We start from the raw sequence: 20,846 nt of genomic DNA, 5'->3' as shown, positions 1-20,846 counted from the left end.
CCTCAGTAAATATATTTAAGACAAGGTTGGATAGAACTTTGCATAGTTAGGGATTAAGGTTTATGAGGAAAAAGGAGGGAGGTGGAGATGAGTCCATGGCCAGATGAGCCATGATCTTATTAAATGGTGGAGCAGGCTCGATGGGCCGGGTGGCCGACTCCTGCTCCTATTTCTTATGTTCTGATGCCATGAGCAAAGCCTTTGGGGGGAGGGGGGAAAGGGAAGGATCTGGCTTGAAACTAACCAGTTCAAAAGGGAGGGGGGAATGAGTCAGAATGAGGATCTATATTATTATCACAACATATGCTTGTTGTTTTGTGGCAGCAGTACAGGGAAAGACATAAAAATTAATATAAATATATAATTTAAAAATATACACATAAATAGTGCTAAAGAGGAATAGCAGGATAGTGTTCATGGGTTCAAGGACTGTTCAGAAATCTGATGGTGGAGGGGAAGAAGCTGTTTCTAAAACATTCAGCCTGGTCTTTAAGGCTCCTGTACCTTCACCCTGATGGTCGTAATAAGAAGAAGGCATGTCCTGGATGGTGAGGGTCCATAATAATGAAAGCCAACTTCCTGAAGTTGAGGATGAGCGTTGATGGTTCTGGATCTGTACTCACTGGTGTTTAAGGATGGAAGGGGAGGAATCTCACTAGAACCTACCAAAGATTCAAATGCCTAAATAGAGTGGACGTAGAGAGATTGTCTCCCATAGTGGGGAAGTCTAGGACTAAAGGGCACAGCCTCAGAATAGAAAGATGCCCCTTTAGAACAGAGGTGAGGAGCAATTTCTTTAGCCAGAGGGTGATGAGTCTGTGGAATTCATTTTTGTAGAGGCCAAGTCATTGCGTATATTAAAAGCAGAGTTTTCAGGTTCTTAAAATTAATTAATTTAAATAAATTAAAATTCAGTGTTTAGATTTCAGGTTTTATGTTAATAAGACATCAAAGGTTACAGGGAGAAAACAGGAGAATGGGGTTGAGAGGGAAGATGAATCAGCCGTGATTGAATGGCAGAGCAGATTCGATGGACCAAATAGTCCAATACTGCTATTATGTCTTATGGTCTTATGATAAGTTGCTCAAATGTACTTGTTCCAAATAGAAACAGAGGCAATGGAGCGAACCCTGATGGCCGGGCATTTCATTGTCACAGTGGCATTTGCATCAGTTGTTCAATGTACCCCATGTTGTTAATTTGAAAAGATAGAAGAGAGTTCTACAAACAAGGTCACTGACAAGTTCTCTAATCATCCATTGCTGTTTGTGGGAGCTTGCACAAATCACTTGCTGTGTTCCTTAGGTAATACAATGATTACACCTTGAATGAATTTCCCTCTCTAGAAAGTATGTTGTTGCGGGAGCCGATCACTCTTGTTTTTACATTTTGTGCATAGAAATTGAAAAACAATTCGTCCTATTTCAGTTACATTTGTGTTGGGATAAACCACTTGGGCAGTTATTTAAAACAAGCTTTCTGATAACTGTTCCATTCTTTCACGTGGCCTTGAGGAGAAATAATTTTGTCATCATTATGTGGCGGCTAGTGGTGTCCTGTTATGCACTAAACTGGCTGTTTTACTTGGGTTTCATGCAGGAAAGTGGTAAAAGGCCAACCATGATCTTACTGAATGGTGAAACAGACACAAGGGGCTGAAAGTTCTACTTTGTGTCTTTTCCTCATGTGTATATACTTTCTGTAACAGTTTCAGAAATATTTACCTCATGGAATTTGTTATCACAGAATCTGATCAATGAACATAATGGGTATAGTAAACTCGTTGGATTAAGTTGGGGGAGAAGAATTGTCTCCCTCCACAGATGCTACTTGACCCGTTGAGCTCCTTCAGCAGTTTGTTTTTCGCTCCATATTCAATCATCTGAAGTTTCTTGTCTCTCCAAGTAAACTGTTTATTTTAGAAGGGAAATGACACCTGGCTGCAAAAATAACTCAAAATAACTCAGAACCCTTTCCATTCTACATTCAATGCTCATTTCCTGTATAGAGTGCTGAGATGTGTCTCTCTGCAGACATTTATACCCTCGTACTTTATCTCCAATTCACAAACCTGAACTTCCCCCAAGCTCTGCTGCCTGCATTATAACTCACACTATCTTCCATTCACACATTACCCTATTCCATTTCTGACAGTTGGCTGCATTAACAAGTTTGAACTCCATGTTCTGGGAGATGATAATTGTATGTTCCTCTGTGCTATATAGTTTGAAAGATATTTAAAATAAGGTATCATTGTCCCTATTGTCACTTGGCCATTTGGGGAGAGCGTTAAGGGGAAAATGGAATCTGTCACCAGGTACAACGGCAGAGGGCTTCAATTTTCCACTACTCAAATGTCTCCACACCAAACTGGAGCGGTCTATTCAGAGTGCTGTTGATGGCAGGGAGTCACATTGTTACAGAGAGAAATCAACTGCTGTTCACTCCAGAGAAGTGAACAAAATAGACAAGGTGAACCATGAGGCACAAGAGATTCTGAAGATACTGGAAATCTTGAGCAACACACTCAAATTGCTGGAGAAACTCAGCAGGTCAGGCAGCATCTATGGAGGGAAATAAATGCTGTTTCAGACAGAAACCGTTCTTCAGGACTGGAAAGGTAAGCAGTGGCTGAAGAAGGCAATATCCATCACTGAGGACCCTCATCTGCTATCACGGAGGAGGTAAAAAAGCCTGAAGACACATACTCAACAATTCAGTAACAGTTTCTTTCCCTCTACTATCGAGTTTCTGAACAGTTCATGAACCTCTGAACACTAACTCATTATTTCTTTCTGTACATTACTTAATTTATAATAATTTTATGCTTTTGTACTGTACTGCTGCTGCAAAACAACAAGTTTCACGCCATATAAATCAGTAACAATAGTTCTGATTGGGATTCAGTTCATCTTGGCCCATCCATGTAATGATATGCTCAGGAAGTGCATCAGCAATCTGCTCCCTAAGACGTTTGACATATCCCCATTAACCTTTATGATTTTTTTACAGATGAACCATTGAAAACATCCTGCTCAGATGTATCACGGCTAGGTAAGGCAACTGCTCTGCCTGTGACTACAAGGAACTGCGGAGTTGTGTACACAACACAGTCCAGCATAAATATCAGCCTCCCCTCCATGGACTCTGTCTATGAAGCAGCCAAAATTAATCAAGAATCCTTCCAACCCAGGTCATTCTCTCTTCATAACCCTCCCATCAAAAGGTAGACAGCATGTCCCACCAAACTCAATGACAACTTCTATCCCATTGCTATAAAACTCTTAAACAGATCCTTATACAATAAATTGAATTCTTGACCTCTGAATCAACCTCAGCACGGCTCTTGCACTTAATTTGTAAACCTGCATTGTACATGTAACACTATATTCTGCACTCTGTTTGGTGCATGTTATCAACTTCCCTTGGCCTCACCCAGTAACTGAACCCTTTGTCTTCAATCAAGTGAGAGACAACACCCTACAACCTACCTTTCCCCCTCCAGTGGGCCTCAGAGGCAAAGCCAATATGGCCTCCGTATTTGCGGTTAAATTCAGCCATTAGTGCTTTGTAAGGATTCCGGATGAGAAGGATTGCGGCATCGAATGATTCAATTTCCTTCTTGCCACTCTCATGCGTCTTTATACAAATCAGCCGCCCACTTTTCCAGTGGTCCCGCTCTCCCTTGAAGCCTGAGGGAAAAGATTAAAGGAGAGAACAGGCGTCACTATCTGTAGCTAATCCTGGTGGGCACTGAGCAGTTCTGGGTTGAAATAAGCCACCCTCTGGAAAAAGGAAAATCTTCTCACCTACCCATCACCTCTCTCTGGTCCCTCCTCCTTCCCTTTCTCCTATAGTTCACTGTCCTCTCCCATCATCTTCAATCTTCTTCAGCCCTTTATCTCTTCCACCTATCACCTGTCAGCTTCTCACTTCATTCCTCCCTCCCCCACCCAACTTCCTTCCCCCTCACCTGGTCTCACATATCACCTGCTAGTTTTTACTCCTTCATATGGTGAACAGGTAGCTTTAGCCATGCTATACAGGATCCGCGGAATTAGTCTATTGCTCACCTTCCACGATCATAGGATCTTCTATATCCACCTGAGAGAGAGAGAGCCGTATCTCCTCCAGAGATTGTGCACCTCTCAGCACTGCCTTGGCAATTAAATCTAGGTTGTTAAATTCAAGTTACTAGTCCTTCCTAGCGTGTCGCACCAGACGGTCAGCCATTTTTGTCTGGCGTGTAGTGTCAGGATTGGTCTCCTGTCGGATTAACCGGGTCACAATATGAACGTTCCTGACTTGACCCTTGTTTTTTACGAGGCCGAGTGGCTAGCTCAACGCCCAACCCGGCACGGATAGAAAGTGTGCTCGGGGGGGTGGCCCGACTTGGATTCAAACTGAGGGGCCTTTGCTCCGAAGTCCGGCGCTGATGCCACTGCGCCACCACCCCACCAAGTTACTTGTTAAGTGCACTATCTTTAGATTTGGATGTGAGAGATAGACTGGTAACCTCTCAGTATAAAGGGAACACTATGATATTAAAAAAAAGATATCCATTTTCATATGAGATATTACACCAAACAAAGCCTAGACACAAGGGATTCTGCAGATGCTGAAAACCGAGAGCAACCCCACAAAATGCTGGAAGAACTCAGCAGGTCAGGCAGCATCCATGGAGGGGAACAAAGGGTTGACGCACTGGGCCAAGAACCTTCATCAGGATTCATGACAAAGGGTTTCATCCCAAAATGTCAACTGGTTGTTCCTTTCCAGAGGTGCTGCCTGAATAGCTGAATTCCTACAGCATTTTGTATGTGTGGAATTACGGTATAATGTCCATGTCCAGGACAAGGAAGCTCTCTTGGTCTCCTGGCCAAAGAGATACACTCAGTGGCCACTTTATTAGAAACACCTGTATACCTGCTCATTAATGCAATATCTAATCATCCAATCATGTGACAGCAACTCAATGCATCAAAGCATGCAGACATGGTCAAGAGGTTCAGTTGTTGTTCAGACCAAATATCAAAATGCAGAAGACATGTGATCTAAGTGATTTTGACTGTGGAATGCTTGCTTCTGCCAAACGGGGTGGTTTGAATATCTCAGAAATTGCTGATATCCTGAAATTTTCACATACACACCAGTCTCTAGACAACAGTGGTGTGGCGAAGAGCATCTCAAATGCTCAACATGTTGAACCTTGAAATGGATTACCTACAGCAGCACGAGACCTTCAACATACACTCAGTGGCCACTTTGTTAGGCAGAGGAGGCCACGAAGTGTATGCTAAGGTGCTGCACAATTATTTCTTCTTTCATCTCAGCAGTCTTGACTTGGTTGCAATCCAGGGAAAAGAAATGAAAGGCAATAATAAAGCTCATTTTCTTTCAAGTTATGGAGATTACTGATGGGAAATTGCTTTTGATGTACTGTTTACAGGACAGAGAAAACCACGCCTCATTATTTATGCAGCGAAATTCTCTTTAATTGCATTCCAGCAGCTCGCTGACTTTCAAATAGTCCACTCAAAACAGACCAAACTTACATAATGTGTAACTGACATCGTAAAACAAGCTGATCTATTCACAATCTTGTTACAATATGAAGTCTTTAGTCTTTCCCTCTTACACAAGACTCAAGTCACATTGCTCTGCATCTTTGTGAGGAACTTGTCAGTAACTTCTGACTGCTATCCTACACTTATAACTTTGCCAGGACTGAGCTACAGCATGTCAACAAAGCAGTTAACACAATGCTTTACAGTGCCAACTGAAAGATCTGGTCCCAATTTATCAACGCAGTTATAAAGAAGGCAACATAGCAGCTATACTTCATTAGGAGTTTGAAGGGATTTTGTATGTCAACAAATACACTCAAAAACTTCAATGGACGTACCGTGGAGAGCATTCTGACAGGCTGCATCACTGTCTGGTATGGGGCGGGGATGGGGAGGCTACTGCACAGGACCAAAAGAAGCTGCAGAGGGTCGTAAATTTAATTGGCTCCACCTTGGGTACTAGCCTACAAAGTACCCAGGACATCTTCAACGAGTGGGGTCTCAGAAAGGCAGCGTCCATTATTAAGCTCCTCCAGCACCCAGGGCATGCCCTTTTCTCACTGTTACCATCAGGTAGGAGGTACAGAAGCCTGAAGGCACACACTCAGCGATTCAGGAACAGCTTCTTCCCCTCTGCCATTGGATTCCTAAATGGATATTGAACCCTTGGACACTACCTCACTTTTTAAATATATATTATTTCTGTTTTTGCATGATTTTTAAACCATTCAATATACATATACTATAATCGATTGATTTAATTATTTATTACTATTATTATTATTTTATTTTTTTCTTTTATATTTTGTATTGCATTGACTGCTGCTGCTAAGTTAACAAATTTCACGACACAAACCGGTGATAATAAACCTGATTCTGATTCAGTTCTTGCCATCGTCTATAAGGAGCGCGTATGTTCTCCCTGCGACTTCATGGGCTTCCTCCTACATTCCAAGAATTTACAGTTAGTGCTAGTGAGTTGTAGGCATATTATGTTGATGCAGGAAGTGGGGCAACACTTATGGGCTATCCAGCAAATTCCTTGCTGTATTGGTTTGATACCAATGGTGCATTTCACTTTATGTTTTGATGTAATTGACAAAAAAAGCTAATCTTATAATCTTAAATTATCTATTTTTCTATAGGGAGAGGTTGGGCAGGCTAGCACTTCCTTGTAATGTTGTAGACTGAGAGGCGATCTTATAGAGGTATATAAAATCATATTGCATTGATACAATGGAAGCAAAGACCTCTTGTCAGGGTTGGGGAATCAAAAGCTAGAGTGTATAGGAGACATTTCTTGTCGATCTCGCCAAGGAAGATAGAAATCGTCAAGACGAGTGTGGAAGGCGTTAAGTGTCATCTTCCAGCCTATCGCTTGCTGTTGCTAGAGGAAGGTGTCTGTGTGTGATGATCTCTCTCTCCCTCTTCCGCACTGCTCCCAAAGGGAGGTCTCTGTGTTCGAATGGTCTCTCTCTCTCGATGCTGTCAGAGGATGGTACTGCAGTTCTGGGTTTTGGGGAAGGTTTAATCATGGGGGTTAGTAGATTGGAATATGTTTCTGGTTACTCCTTTATTTGTCGGTATTTTGGTTGATTTTGAATCAGGGCAGTCTGTAGATAGTGAACTCTGAGCTGAACTGAATAAGCCTGGACTCTTTCCATTTTGTGTTTTATATTAAACCATAGAACCATCCATAAAACTGTGCATTACAGCACAGAAACAGGCCTTTTGACCCTTCTTGGCTGTGCTGAACCATTTTTCTGCCTATTCCCACTGACCTGCACCTGGACCATATCCCTCCATACACCTCTCATCCATGTACCTGTCCAAGTTTTCTTAAAGGTTAAAAGTGAGCCCGCATTTACCACTTCATCTGGTAGCTCATCTGGTAGCTCATTCCACACTCCCACCACTCTCTGTGTGAAGAAGCCCCCCCAATGTTCTGTGTTTTTCGCTCTTATTTTTGTTGCCATTTGCACGTGGGGGTGAGTTATATTTCTTTTTGAACAGGTTCCATGGTTTTCTTTGCTTTGTGATTGTCCATGGGGAAGATGAATCTCAGGGTTGTATACTGCATTGGCACTTTGCTAATACATGTACCTTGAATCTTAACGTGTGACAGACTAGATTTAAAAGGGACCTGAGGGACAACTTCATCAAGCAGAAGATGTTGCGTATATAGACTAAGCTGTCAGAGTAAGTGGCTAAGACACATACAATGACAATATTTAAAAGATATGTGAACATGTATATAGATAGGAAAGGTTTAGAGTGACCTGGGCCATATTTAGGCAAATGGGATTGACTTAGTGGGAATCTTTGCCAGCATGGACCAGACAGGATGAAGAGCCTCTTTCCGTGCTGTGTTCCTCCATAGCAATGAGCTCTTACTTTGGTAGGATAACTGAGAGTTGAAATGACAAGGAGAAATTTAATAATGAAAAGTTTGTCTTTAAAAAGAATCCTTATCTGCAGTCACTGGTTGAAGGAGCAAGACCCACAATAGGAAGCAGTAATAAATAGTGGAGAGAGGAGAAAAAATGATAAAAAGAATCAACCAGGTAGTCTGCAGTGGCAGATTCTGCTTGAACAGTAGCTAAAGAGGCATTACAATAATCCACACTCAGTGGCCACTTTATGCAAATATCTAAACAGCCAAGCCTGTGGCAGCATCTCGGTGCATGAAAACACACAGCCAGGGTTGCGGACTGAAAGAGGTCAGAAAAGAACCAGTCTGATTCAAGCTGACAGGAAGGCAACAGCAACTCAAATAACCATACATTGCGACAGATGTGTGCAGAAAAGCATCTCTGAATGCACTGCACGTTGAACTTTGAGATGGATGGGCTACAGCAGCAGTAGACTACATTGGGTTCCACTCCTGCGCCTAATAAGGTGGGCACTAAATGTATGCATGATTTTGGAGCATCAGCGTGCACCATCCCTATCGAGAAATGAATGGTACATTTGCCTAGCACCTATCACAATACTCCAAAACCTACAGCGAATGAAGCCTTTCTAAAGTGCATTCTCAGCCCTGTCATAGAAAACATGCACTCATTGCAGGCGTGCAAGATCTTTCAGAATTAGGAAACCAAACGTGAGCAGGACATTTCATCTTTTTAAGTTCTACAATGTTTTTGCGAACATCCAGAACTTGAACAATGGCCTGAGAAAAGTCGGGTTGCTCGTTAATGCGATGGATCAGATTTGATCTGCCCTCCTACACACTGCTCCACTTACTAAATGTCCTGAGGGAAACTTATGCAAAGAGTTCTTGCTGATTCTGAAAGGTATTGAAACAAACTCCAAAGAATCGATTTGGGTCATGACACCCATTACTTAATGTCAGCCTGTTAATAAGAAACTCAGCATTATGTTGTCTCCTTTGATCAGTCTGTCTTTACCTCAAGTAGCTTTAACCCTGTCTCTAACCAGAGTAGATAAATTCACTAACCTCCTCACTGAACTGATTCCACAACCTATGGACTCACTTTCAAGAAGTCTACAACTCATGTTCTCAGTATTATTGATATACTATTTATTATTATTATTATTACTATTATTATTATTCATTCTTCTTAATTCCAAGTACAGGCCCTAAACCATCAAACGTTTCTCATACATTCACAAACAAGAGAAAATCTGCAGATGCTGGAAATCTGAGAGAACACACACAAAATGCTGGAGAAACTCAGTTTCGAAACGTTGCCTGGACTCTTTTCCTAGATGCTGCCTGGCCTGCTGAGTTCCTCCAGCATTTTGTCTGTGTTCCTCATACATTAATCCTTTCAGTCCTGGGATCATTTTTGTGAACCTCCTCTGGACTCTGTCCAATATCAACACATTGTATAAGGGCTAAGAGAGTTGTAAAAGAGCGCCTGAAGGCTTTGTGTGTCAATGCAAGGAGCATTCGTAATAAGGTGGATGAATTGAATGTGCAGATTGTTATTAATGATTATGATATAGTTGGGATCACAGAGACATGGCTCCAGGGTGACCAAGGATGGGAGCTCAACGTTCAGGGATATTCAATATTCAGGAGGGATAGACATGAAGGAAGGGGAGGTGGGGTGGCGTTGCTGGTTAAAGAAGAGATTAACGCAATAGAAAGGAAGGACATAAGCCGGGAAGATGTGGAATCGATATGGGTAGAGCTGCGTAACACTAAGGGGCAGAAGACGCTGGTGGGAGTTGTGTACAGGCCACCTAACAGTAGTAGTGAGGTCGGAGATGGTATTAAACAGGAAATTAGAAATGTGTGCAATAAAGGAACAGCAGTTATAATGGGTGACTTCAATCTACATGTAGATTGGGTGAACCAAATTGGTAAAGGTGCTGAGGAAGAGGATTTCTTGGAATGTATGCGGGATGGTTTTTTGAACCAACATGTCGAGGAACCAACTAGAGAGCAGGCTATTCTGGACTGGGTTTTGAGCAATGAGGAAGGGTTAATTAGCGATCTTGTCGTGAGAGGCCCCTTGGGTAAGAGTGACCATAATATGGTGGAATTCTTCATTAAGATGGAGAGTGACATAGTTAATTCAGAAACAAAGATTCTGAACTTAAAGAGGGGTAACTTTGAAGGTATGAGACGTGAATTAGCTAAGATAGACTGGCAAATGACACTTAAAGGATTGACGGTGGATATGCAATGGCAAGCATTTAAAGGTTGCATGGATGAACTACAACAATTGTTCATCCCAGTTTGGCAAAAGAATAAATCAAGGAAGGTAGTGCACCCGTGGCTGACAAGAGAAATTAGGGATAGTATCAATTCCAAAGAAGAAGCATACAAATTAGCCAGAGAAAGTGGCTCACCTGAGGACTGGGAGAAATTCAGAGTTCAGCAGAGGAGGACAAAGGGCTTAATTAGGAAGGGGAAAAAAGATTATGAGAGAAAACTGGCAGGGAACATAAAAATGGACTGTAAAAGCTTTTATAGATATGTAAAAAGGAAAAGACTGGTAAAGACAGAAACAGGTGAATTGATTATGGGGAGCAAGGACATGGCAGACCAATTGAATAATTACTTTGGTTCTGTCTTCACTAAGGAGGACATAAATAATCTTCCAGAAATAGTAGGGGACAGAAGGTCCAGTAAGATGGAGGAACTGAGCGAAATACATGTTAGTAGGGAAGTGGTGTTAGGTAAATTGAAGGGATTGAAGGCAGATAAATCCCCAGGGCCAGATGGTCTGCATCCTAGAGTGCTTAAGGAAGTAGCCCAAGAAATAGTGAATGTATTAGTGATAATTTTTCAAAACTTGTTAGATTCTGGACTAGTTCCTGAGGATTGGAGGGTGGCTAATGTAACCCCACTTTTTAAAAAAGGAGGGAGAGAGAAACCGGGGAATTATAGACCGGTTAGCCTAACGTCGGTGGTGGGGAAACTGCTGGAGTCAGTTATCAAGGATGTGATAACAGCACATTTGGAAAGAGGTGAAATCATCGGACAAAGTCAGCATGGATTTGTGAAAGGAAAATCATGTCTGACGAATCTCATAGAATTTTTTGAGGATGTAACTAGTAGAGTGGATAGGAGAGAACCAGTGGATGTGGTATATTTGGATTTTCAAAAGGCTTTTGACAAGGTCCCACACAGGAGATTAGTGTGCAAACTTAAAGCACACGGTATTGGGGGTAAGGTATTGATGTGGGTGGAGAATTGGTTAGCAGACAGGAAGCAAAGAGTGGGAATAAATGGGACCTTTTCAGAATGGCAGGCGGTGACTAGTGGGGTACCGCAAGGCTCAGTGCTGGGTCCCCAGTTGTTTACAATATATATTAATGACTTGGATGAGGGAATCAAATGCAGCATCTCTAAGTTTGCGGATGACACGAAGCTGGGCGGCAGTGTTAGCTGTGAGGAGGATGCTAAGAGGATGCAGGGTGACTTGGATAGGTTGGGTGAGTGGGCAAATTCATGGCAGATGCAATTTAATGTGGGTAAATATGAAGTTATCCACTTTGGTGGCAAAAATAGGAAAACAGATTATCATCTGAACGGTGGCCGATTAGGAAAAGGGGAGGTGCAACGAGACCTGGGTGTCATTATACACTAGTCATTGAAAGTGGGCATGCAGGTACAGCAGGCGGTGAAAAAGGCAAATGGTATGCTGGCATTTATAGCAAGAGGATTCGAGTACAGGAGCAGGGAGGTACTACTGCAGTTGTACAAGGCCTTGGTGAGACCACACCTGGAGTATTGTGTGCAGTTTTGGTCCCCTAATCTGAGGAAAGACATCCTTGCCATAGAGGGAGTACAAAGAAGGTTCACCAGATTGATTCCTGGGATGGCAGGACTTTCATATGAAGAAAGACTGGATGAACTGGGCTTGTACTCGTTGGAATTTAGAAGATTGAGGGGGGATCTGATTGAAACGTATAAAATCCTAAAGGGATTGGACAGGCTAGATGCAGGAAGATTGTTCCCGATGTTAGGGAAGTCCAGAATGAGGGGTCACAGTTTAAGGATAAAGGGGAAGCCTTTTAGGACCGAGATTAGGAAAAACTTCTTCACACAGAGTGGTGAATCTGTGGAACTCTCTGCCACAGGAAACAGTTGAAGCCAGTTCATTGGCTATATTTAAGAGGGAGTTAGATATGGCCCTTGTGGCTACGGGGGTCAGGGGGTATGGAGGGAAGGCTGGGGCGGTGTTCTGAGTTGGATGATCAGCCATGATCATAATAAATGGCGGTGCAGGCTCGAAGGGCTGAATGGCCTACTCCTGCACCTATTTTCTATGTTTCTATGTTTCTATATGAGGATCTTTCAAGAGGCTTTTAGATAGACACATGAAAACACGAGGAGGGATATGGATCAGGTAAGGCAGAGGACGTTAGATTTAATACATCAAAGGCATGATTAGCTGAAGGCCTGTTCCTATGAAGTACTGTTCCAACTATGTGGTACAAATTGGGTTACCCCTTATACTGATAGTATGAACCTTGGTCATAGATTCCTTCAGCTGGGGAAATATCTTCTCAGCATCAATCTATCAATCTCCCTTAGAATCGAGATTGTTTCCATAACATAAGGTTTAGAGAAGATTTGGTATGCCACCAAAGACTAGCAAATTTCTACAGAAGGATGGCGTTCTGACTGGTCACAACACAATCTGGTATTGGGGTGCCATTGCACAGGATTGGGATGTACTGTGGAGAGCGTTCTGACTGGTCACAACACGATCTGGTGTTGGAGTGCCAATGCACAGGATTGGGAAAAGCTGCAGAAGGTTGTAAACTCAGCCAGTTCCACATTGGACATGAGCCTCCCTCCCGTTGAGGGCTTCTTCCTCTAAAAACTGGCATCCTATCTCCCAAGAAATGCTCTCTTCTCATTCCTTGCATCAGGGAGGAGGTACAGGAGTCTGAAGACACACACTCAGTGTTTTAGGAACGGCATCTCCCCTCCACCCTCAGATTTCTGAATGAACACTGTATCACCTTTTGATCTCTTTTTGTACAACTTACTAATTTTTGTTATTTTCTTTTTGTAATTTATAGTAATTTTTTGTCTTGCAATGTACTGCTGCTGCAAAACAACAAATTGCATGACATATGTTAATGATAATAAACCTGATTCTAAATGTTGTGAGTTTAAGCCCCGAGCAGAGAATTGAGCATCTCACCTGGGATGCCCTTTGGGTGAGGTTTTAAGTTGAGATCTCATCTGCCCTCTGAGACAGATGGCACAACTGGAGAAGCTGTTGTCTTGCAGCTCCAGCAACTCCGCTGCTGTCTGTTTGGTGTGAGCTGTGTTCTCCCTGTGAGGACATGCGTTTCCCCTGGATACTCCAGTTCATCCGACATGCCGAAGCTGTGCAGTGTAGTAGAGGAATTGACTACTTTGTACTGTGTAAGAGGGATGTGAATGTGGGGATAAGGGGTTACAGGAAAAAGTAGTGGAGGATTAAGATTGCTCTGAGAGCTGGCATGGACTCAGTGGGCTGAATGGCCTCCTTCTCTGACTTAAGGAAACAGACATATAATATAAACTATGGACTTAATGATCACAAGGAACCTCTTCATTTGGTTCCTATTGTTAGTGTCCTGACAACTTCTATCCATCAACTCCTTCCCCAAAGACTAGATTACTGATTAGTTTAGATTATGAGAACACTCAGTCCTCGTTTTTTTGTCATTTAGAAATGCATGTATGCATTAAGAAATGATACAATGTTCCTCCAGAGTGATATCACAGAAAAACAGGACAAACCAAAGACTAACACTGACAGAACCACATAATTATAATATATAGTTACAGCAGTGCAAAGCAGTACCATAATTTGATAAAGAACAGACCATGGGCACGGTAAAAAAAAAGTTTCAAGTCCCGATTTGCTCCCGAGTCCCTGATAGCAGGCGGCAAAAGGGAGAAACTCCCTGCGATAAACCTCCAGGCACCGACAACTGCCGATGCCTTGGAAGCAGCCGACCACAGCCGACTCTGAGTCCGACCATTCGAAAACTTCGAGCCTCCAACCAGCCCCTCCGATACAGCCTCCCAAGCACCATCCTCTGCCGAGCGCCTCTGACCTCACCCCGGCCACTGAAACAAGCAAAGTCGAGGATTTGGGGCCTTGTGCTCCGGAGATTCCAGATTGCACAGTAGCAGCGGCAGTGAAGCAGGCATTTCAGAAGTTTCTCCAGATGTTCTTCCGTACTCTCACGTCTGTCTCCATCAAATCGGGATTGTGCATGGTCCCCTACTTGACAGATTACAGATATCATTCACCGGAGAGGCTACTGCACGCTGCGTCGCGCCGCCATCTTCTCCTCCTCCTCCTGATATTTCTCTATCTTCAAATGCTCAATTTATGAATGTTTCCTGTAACATTATTAATAATTTGGGGTACATATCTTTGATTTAGAATTCTACTCTTTGATATTGTAAATCAAACACACTTAACGAATACACAGGACCAAAGCTCCTGTGACACTTTTCAAAGGACTCTCTCAACTGAGCTCAAGCTCAACAAAAACACTCTGCAGGATTGCAAACCTTTTGCAGCAGGAAGCATTGCTATTTAGCTCATGAAGAGTCTTGGCCTGAAATGTCATTTGTTTATTTCTCTCCACAGATGCTGCCTCATCTGCTGAGATCCCCCGGCATTTTGTGTGCCTGGCTTTGAATTTGCAGCATCTGCAGAATCTCTCATGTTTATGCATTGCTCTACCTGCGCATTACTGCAATACCTCGAGCAGGACCTGACTGTGCACCGATTGAGTTTGATTTTTTCTGCAGTCCCTCCCTGGTTACAAATGCTGATCTTGTGGGCAGTCTGTTCACATAAATGAGCTTACAAAAATATTACTAAACTTAAAACAAGAGTATTGCAAAAACAACTTGTTCTCATGTTACATATCCACAATATCAAGCATCAACACATCTTAAGAACACAGGCTGCTGGTTTCACCATGGGAGGCTACTTAAGATTTTTGCTTTGGACATTGAAAATCTATCACTTCTTTTGATGGTTGCTCAATGTAACAGGCACTGATACTTCCTGGCCATCAAAACCAGCCACCGACTGTGGGGGACACCCAGATCTTGGGGCACTACAGTAGCTAATGATTAGCACAATGCTTGCATCATAGGAGCTTGGAGCCCAATTTTGGTGCTGTCTGTAAGGAGTTTGTACGTTCTCCCCATGATGGCATGGGTTTCCTCCTAGTGTTCCAGATTCCTCTCACAATCCAAAGATGTACCGGTTAATTGGTTAATTGGTCATTGTAAATCATCTTGTGATTAGGCTAGTGTTAAATAGGTGGGTTGCTGGGCTCACTGGGCCCGAAGGGCCTGTTCTTCTTTGCATCTCTAAATAAATAAATAAATCTTGTATCATTGTAACTAGGCAGGGGAAAACAATAAATAAATATTCAAGTTAATTGGCCCTCATTACAATAGTGTTGAGGTTTGTGTGCATTTTTTGAAAAATTGGCTTATAGATACCTGTAAAACTGGAACCCATTCATGACTTGGAGTCGGCCTGTACACAACAACATCAACTTACTTTTATATATCACCTCACTAAGGTGGAGAGGCACAAAGTGCCTCACACTCTTAACAGTTTTTGAGACTGATGGGCAAAAGTATGAGCAAAGAGGTAGGTAGGTGTTAAGGAATAAGCAGAGATCCAGAAGCCATTTCAGGATTCGAGATTGCTTCATCTCATTTCCAGTACACAAGTGTAAAGGAGAATGAAATAATTGTTACTCTAGGTCTGACTTACCAGCAGAAACCATTGCCACCTAATAAACCATCAAGAATAAACAGATGATTTAGAGAACCTCAAACTTTCTAGCAGCACTGATAAAAAGAGCTCTACACTGCAACTAATTGCATATTACTGAAATTTGTTTAAGAAAGCTTTCTGTCAGTGTAGCACGGAGTTCTTGCATGACTAATTTCGTTGCTTCTGTAAAGTGAAAAATTCCGTGGCTAAAAGTGATAATGAGAGGATAAATTCTAGCAGTATTAGCAATTATCTTCAAGCAGTAGGCTGCTTTAGTTATTAAACATATAAGCTGCTGAATTTTTATTAACATCCTTCAACAATAAATTGTCAGAACACACTGTTCATCATCCTGTCTGTTGATTCTCTAGTTTCGCACTGAAGACTAGGATTGCAGACTAAAAATGTACAAATGTTGGCTGTTAACTATGTCACACCCCATGGCTATGTCACAGCCAACAATCAAATGTGTCATAAGATTTTAATGTCCCTGAATTTTCACAGCATCCAAAGAATATTCAAAACTATTATTTGGAAGGGCTCTTGTCACTCAGGTAAGGGAGTAGCATGATATTGGACTCTGCTGTTAAAAACAAAAGAGCTGGTTGTGAACTACAGGAGGAATGGTGACAGGCTAGCCCCTATTGATATAAATGGATCTGGGGTAGAGAGGGTGAACAGCTTTAAGTTCCTTGGAATAAACATCACCAAGGATCTCATGTAGCCCGCTGTGTGGTGAAAAAGGCACAACAGGCCTCTTTCACCTCAGACGATTGAAGAAATTTGGCGTGGGCCACCAGATCCTAAGAACTTTTTATAAGTGCACAATTGAGAGCATCCTGACTGGCTGCATCACTGCCTGGTATGGGAACTGTACTTCCCTCAATCGCAGGACTCTGCAGAGGGTGGTCAGACAGCCCAGTGCATCTGCAGATCAGCGCCGGACTCCGGAGCAAAGGTTCCCAAGTTCAAATCCAGGTCGGGCCACCCCCGAGCATGTTTTCCATCCATGCCGGGTTGAGTGTCGAGCTAGTCACTTGGCCTCGTAAAAAATACAAGGGTCGAGTCAGGAATGTTCATATTGTGACCCGGTTAATCCTGACACCATTTGCCAGACAAGAATGGCCGAATGTCTGGTCCAACACGCTTAAAAACAAATCTGTAGATGTGAACTTCCCACTTTTTGGGACACTTACAAAGACAGGTGTGTAAAAAGGGTCCGAAGAATGATTGGGGACCCAAGTCACCCCAACCACAAACTATTCCAGTTGCTACCATCCAGGAAATGGTATCATAGCATAAAAGCCAGGACCAACAGGCTCTGGGATAGCTTCTTCCACCAGGCCATCAGATTGATAAACTCATGCTGACGCAACTATATTTCTATGTTATATTGACTATCCTGTTGTAAATACTATTTATTATAAATGACTATAAATTGCACATTTAGATGGAGATATAACGTAAAGATTTTTACTCCTCATGTGTATGAAGGATGTAAGTAATAAAATCAATTCAGTTCAATTCAATCTAATTCAGAACTGAAAGGTCTCGATCCGAAAAGTCGACTGTCCATTTCTTTCCATAAATGCTGAATGATCCACTGGGGTTCTCTTCCAATGCTGTCAATGTTGCTCCAGATTCTAGCATTAGCAGACTCCACGAATGGTAGATATTGTGAAGACAGAGTCATAGAGATTACACACCCAAATGAGCCCTTCAACTCACAGGTTTATGCCAATGCCTATCTGGCATGGTAGTGTAACACCATTACAGCACCAGCAATCACCAATTAGGATTAAATTTCCGCTGCTGCCTGTGAAGAGTTTGCACGCTCCCCCTGTGTTCCGGCATCCTCCTACATTCCAAAGACTGACAGTTAGGTAAATGAGTTGAGGGCAAGCTATATTGCCCCTGAAAGCATGGCAACACTTCCTCAAGACAAACCTCACTGATTTGATTTGACACAAACATTGCATTTCACTGTACATTTCAATGTACATGTAACAAATAAAGCTAATCTTTACTTGCTGGCACTAGGATTGTAATCTACTATGCCACGCATCTTTAAGTGTCTCCAAGCGAGATTGGAACAGAAAGCCATGGGCACCAGCTGGAACTCACTGGTAATCTCTGGCAGCTTTGTGTGGAGATAATTTCCAGGTAAATGTCCATAAGACCATAAGATATAGGAGCAGGATTAGGCCACTTGGCTCATTGAGTCTGCTCCACTATTTCATCATGGCTGTACAATTTCCCTCTCAGCCCCAATCTCCTGTCTTCTTCTCAGATCCCTTCATGCCCTGAATAATCAAGTAGCTATCAAACTCTCCCTTAAATATACCCAATGGCTTGGTCTCCCCAGCTGCCTGTGGCAACAAATTCCACAGATTTACCACTCTCTGGCTAAACAAGTTCTTTCTCATCTCCGTTCTAATTGGACGTCCCTTTGTCATTCAGACTGGGATCCTTGTGAAACCACAGAAGACCTAAATATCTGGCCACTCTTCACCAGTGTTTTCCAGTGGCCCAAAAAAAGACAGAACACAATCTTACAGCAATTCCCCTGCAATACCACTGTAAATCTGCTTGTTCATTGAATCAGAAAATTGTTTGGCACAGAAGGAAACCTTTTCACCCACCTCATTTATACTGACCATGATGGTCATCTACATTAACCCCGTTGCCCAAATCAGTGCCTTTCCTATCCATGTACCTGTCTAAATGCCTTTTAAATGTTGTATATTGTAAATATCCCCATTGCCTTCTTTGGTGGCTTATTCCACAACCCTCTGTAAAGCTTCCTCTTTGGGTCTCTTTTTAACTTCTCAACTTAAGTCTGTGCCTCTAGTTCTGGACTCTCCCACCATAGGAAAATGTCTATTTACCTTGTCTCTCTCCTCATAATTTTATAAATCTCCATGTTCACTCGTCATCCTTCTCAAGTGAAGTCGAATTTGTCATTTGCAGAAGTATGGCCGGGTAAAGGTACAATGAAAATTTTGCTTACTCCAGCATTGCTAGCTCATAATTTCAGACGACACACTTTCCAGTGAGAATAAACCCAGTCTATTCCAATCTCTCATTGTAACCACAGCCCCTTTCCCAAGCAACATTCTCATGAAGCTTCTCTGCACTGTCTCTATTGTCGGCTGTACAGTGATGAAAAACAATTCCTTTCGTTTCAGTGCAGAGGAAAGTTCCTGAGTAACACAGGTAATCATTAGATAGAACATAGTACATAGAATAAAGAACACTACAGCACAGTACAGGTCCTTCAGCCCACAATGTTATGCCCATCTTTCAACCAACTCTGAGATCAATTTAACCTTTCCCTCCTAAAGAGCTCACCATTTCTCTGTCACCTGTACGCCTAAGTTCCAGTGCAAGATGGCACTGGTGAAACACAGTGAGTATGTGCGTGTAGCAAACAAAGCAAAGAAAACTACTAACTAATCGATTGATCACACTTTTTGCCGGTAAATGATCACTGCAATTGAGAGTCTGTAACTTCCCTTTCACAGCTGAACTTCTGAATCGCGCATACGATCTAGCGTTTTTGTGGTGAACTGAAGTTTCAAAGGTGCAGCATGGTTGCAGTGTGGTGTTTAGGGGTTGAATTGAGGTTCTGGGGCCAGTCCTTAGAGTAGGGAATAAGCCAATGTTTGGCCATTGCTGAAGTGGACTTCAAAGCAATTTGATGCTGCAGAGCCAAGTTGAGGCGGCAGGGCCTGGACTAATGAGTGATGGATCAGCTGCTGTGATGACTAGCTTCATGGCTATGGACTTACTTTCATGAACTTCAGCTGTTTGCTGCCTTTAGTTGTTTACATGCTTTGTCTTTTTCTCCGCACACTGGGTGTTTGATGGTCTTTTTAAAATGAGTTCTGTTGTGTTTCTTTGTTTTGTGGCTGCCTGTAAGGACATGAATCTCAAGTATGTACATAGTATACATAGTTTGAAAGTAAATGTATACTTTTACTTTGACTATGACTTTCAGAGTTCCCTAAATACCCCTAATGCCTCTATCACTACCTCTGCATGACTTTCCATGCTCTCACCACTCTCTGTATAAAGAACTTACCGTTGACATCCCCCCAATACTTTCCTCCACTGACCTTAAAATTATGGCCATTTCTCCCTGGGAAATAGTCTCTGGCTATCCAGTCAATTAATGCCTCTTATCTTCTTGTACACCTCTATCAAGACACCTCTCATCTTCTTTCACTTCAATGAGAAAATCTCTATCTTACTCAACCTATCAGATAAGAGATAATTTATATTTTTTCAGAAGATTGCTTCAAGAGCTTTAAGTGCTTTTATACTTTTACATTATAATAATTATTAAAATGCTTTAATGGTTTCACTGATTTTTAATAGTTTTTTGTTGTCAGAGACATTGAATATTATTGATACATTTGGCAGCTAGCTAACCCTTAGAGCAACTGCCAAATCTTTTCTGGTGATTTCATGATCTAGCCAATTAGGATAAGGCTGGCTATGGATAGCTATCTAATTACGACAGATCTTCAAAAGATATGACTGAATTTCCCTTCAAGAAATATAAGTGGTTCAGCCCCATCACTGTGTTGCAATCACTCAGTGATAAATTAATAGTACAGGGACTCTTCAGGTTATTGAAACCCAATTCAGCAAAACCCATCCCAATGCAAATTCTCCCGTAAATTTTTAAAGAACTGCTCAGGATAGTAATAATAATCATATAATGCTTTGTGATATATTTCAACAACTAAATCAGAATCAGGTTTAATATTAGTGGCATGTGTTGTGAAATTTGTCAACTTAGCAGCAGCAGTACAATCCAACACATGATAGTATAGAAAAAAAGTAAATCAATTACAGTAAATATATATATTAAATGGTTAAATTAAAAATAGTGCAAAAACAGAAATAATATTTTAAAAAGTGAGGTAGGGTTCATGGGTTCAATGTCTTTTTAGGACTCGGATGGCAGAGGACACAGTACAGTACACATTCCATTAGTTTAATTATGAATGTGTTGGAGAGAATATT

General features: G+C 42.0%; 1 protein-coding gene across 1 annotated transcript in view; it reads right to left on the bottom strand.

The window, feature by feature from the left end:
* Nucleotides 1–20,846, bottom strand: part of LOC140190771 (sialate:O-sulfotransferase 2-like) — a 228,077-nt gene that overhangs the window by 36,030 nt on the left and 171,201 nt on the right. The window contains exon 7 of the mRNA XM_072247606.1: nt 3,493–3,693. Coding sequence (XP_072103707.1) covers nt 3,493–3,693 — 201 coding nt within the window. The remainder of the gene's footprint in view (nt 1–3,492; nt 3,694–20,846) is intronic.

This window comes from Mobula birostris, chromosome 31 (genome assembly GCF_030028105.1).
Source record: "Mobula birostris isolate sMobBir1 chromosome 31, sMobBir1.hap1, whole genome shotgun sequence".
In the NCBI taxonomy this organism is placed as follows: Eukaryota; Metazoa; Chordata; class Chondrichthyes; order Myliobatiformes; family Myliobatidae; genus Mobula; species Mobula birostris.
This window is presented reverse-complemented; position numbering and strand designations above follow the sequence as displayed.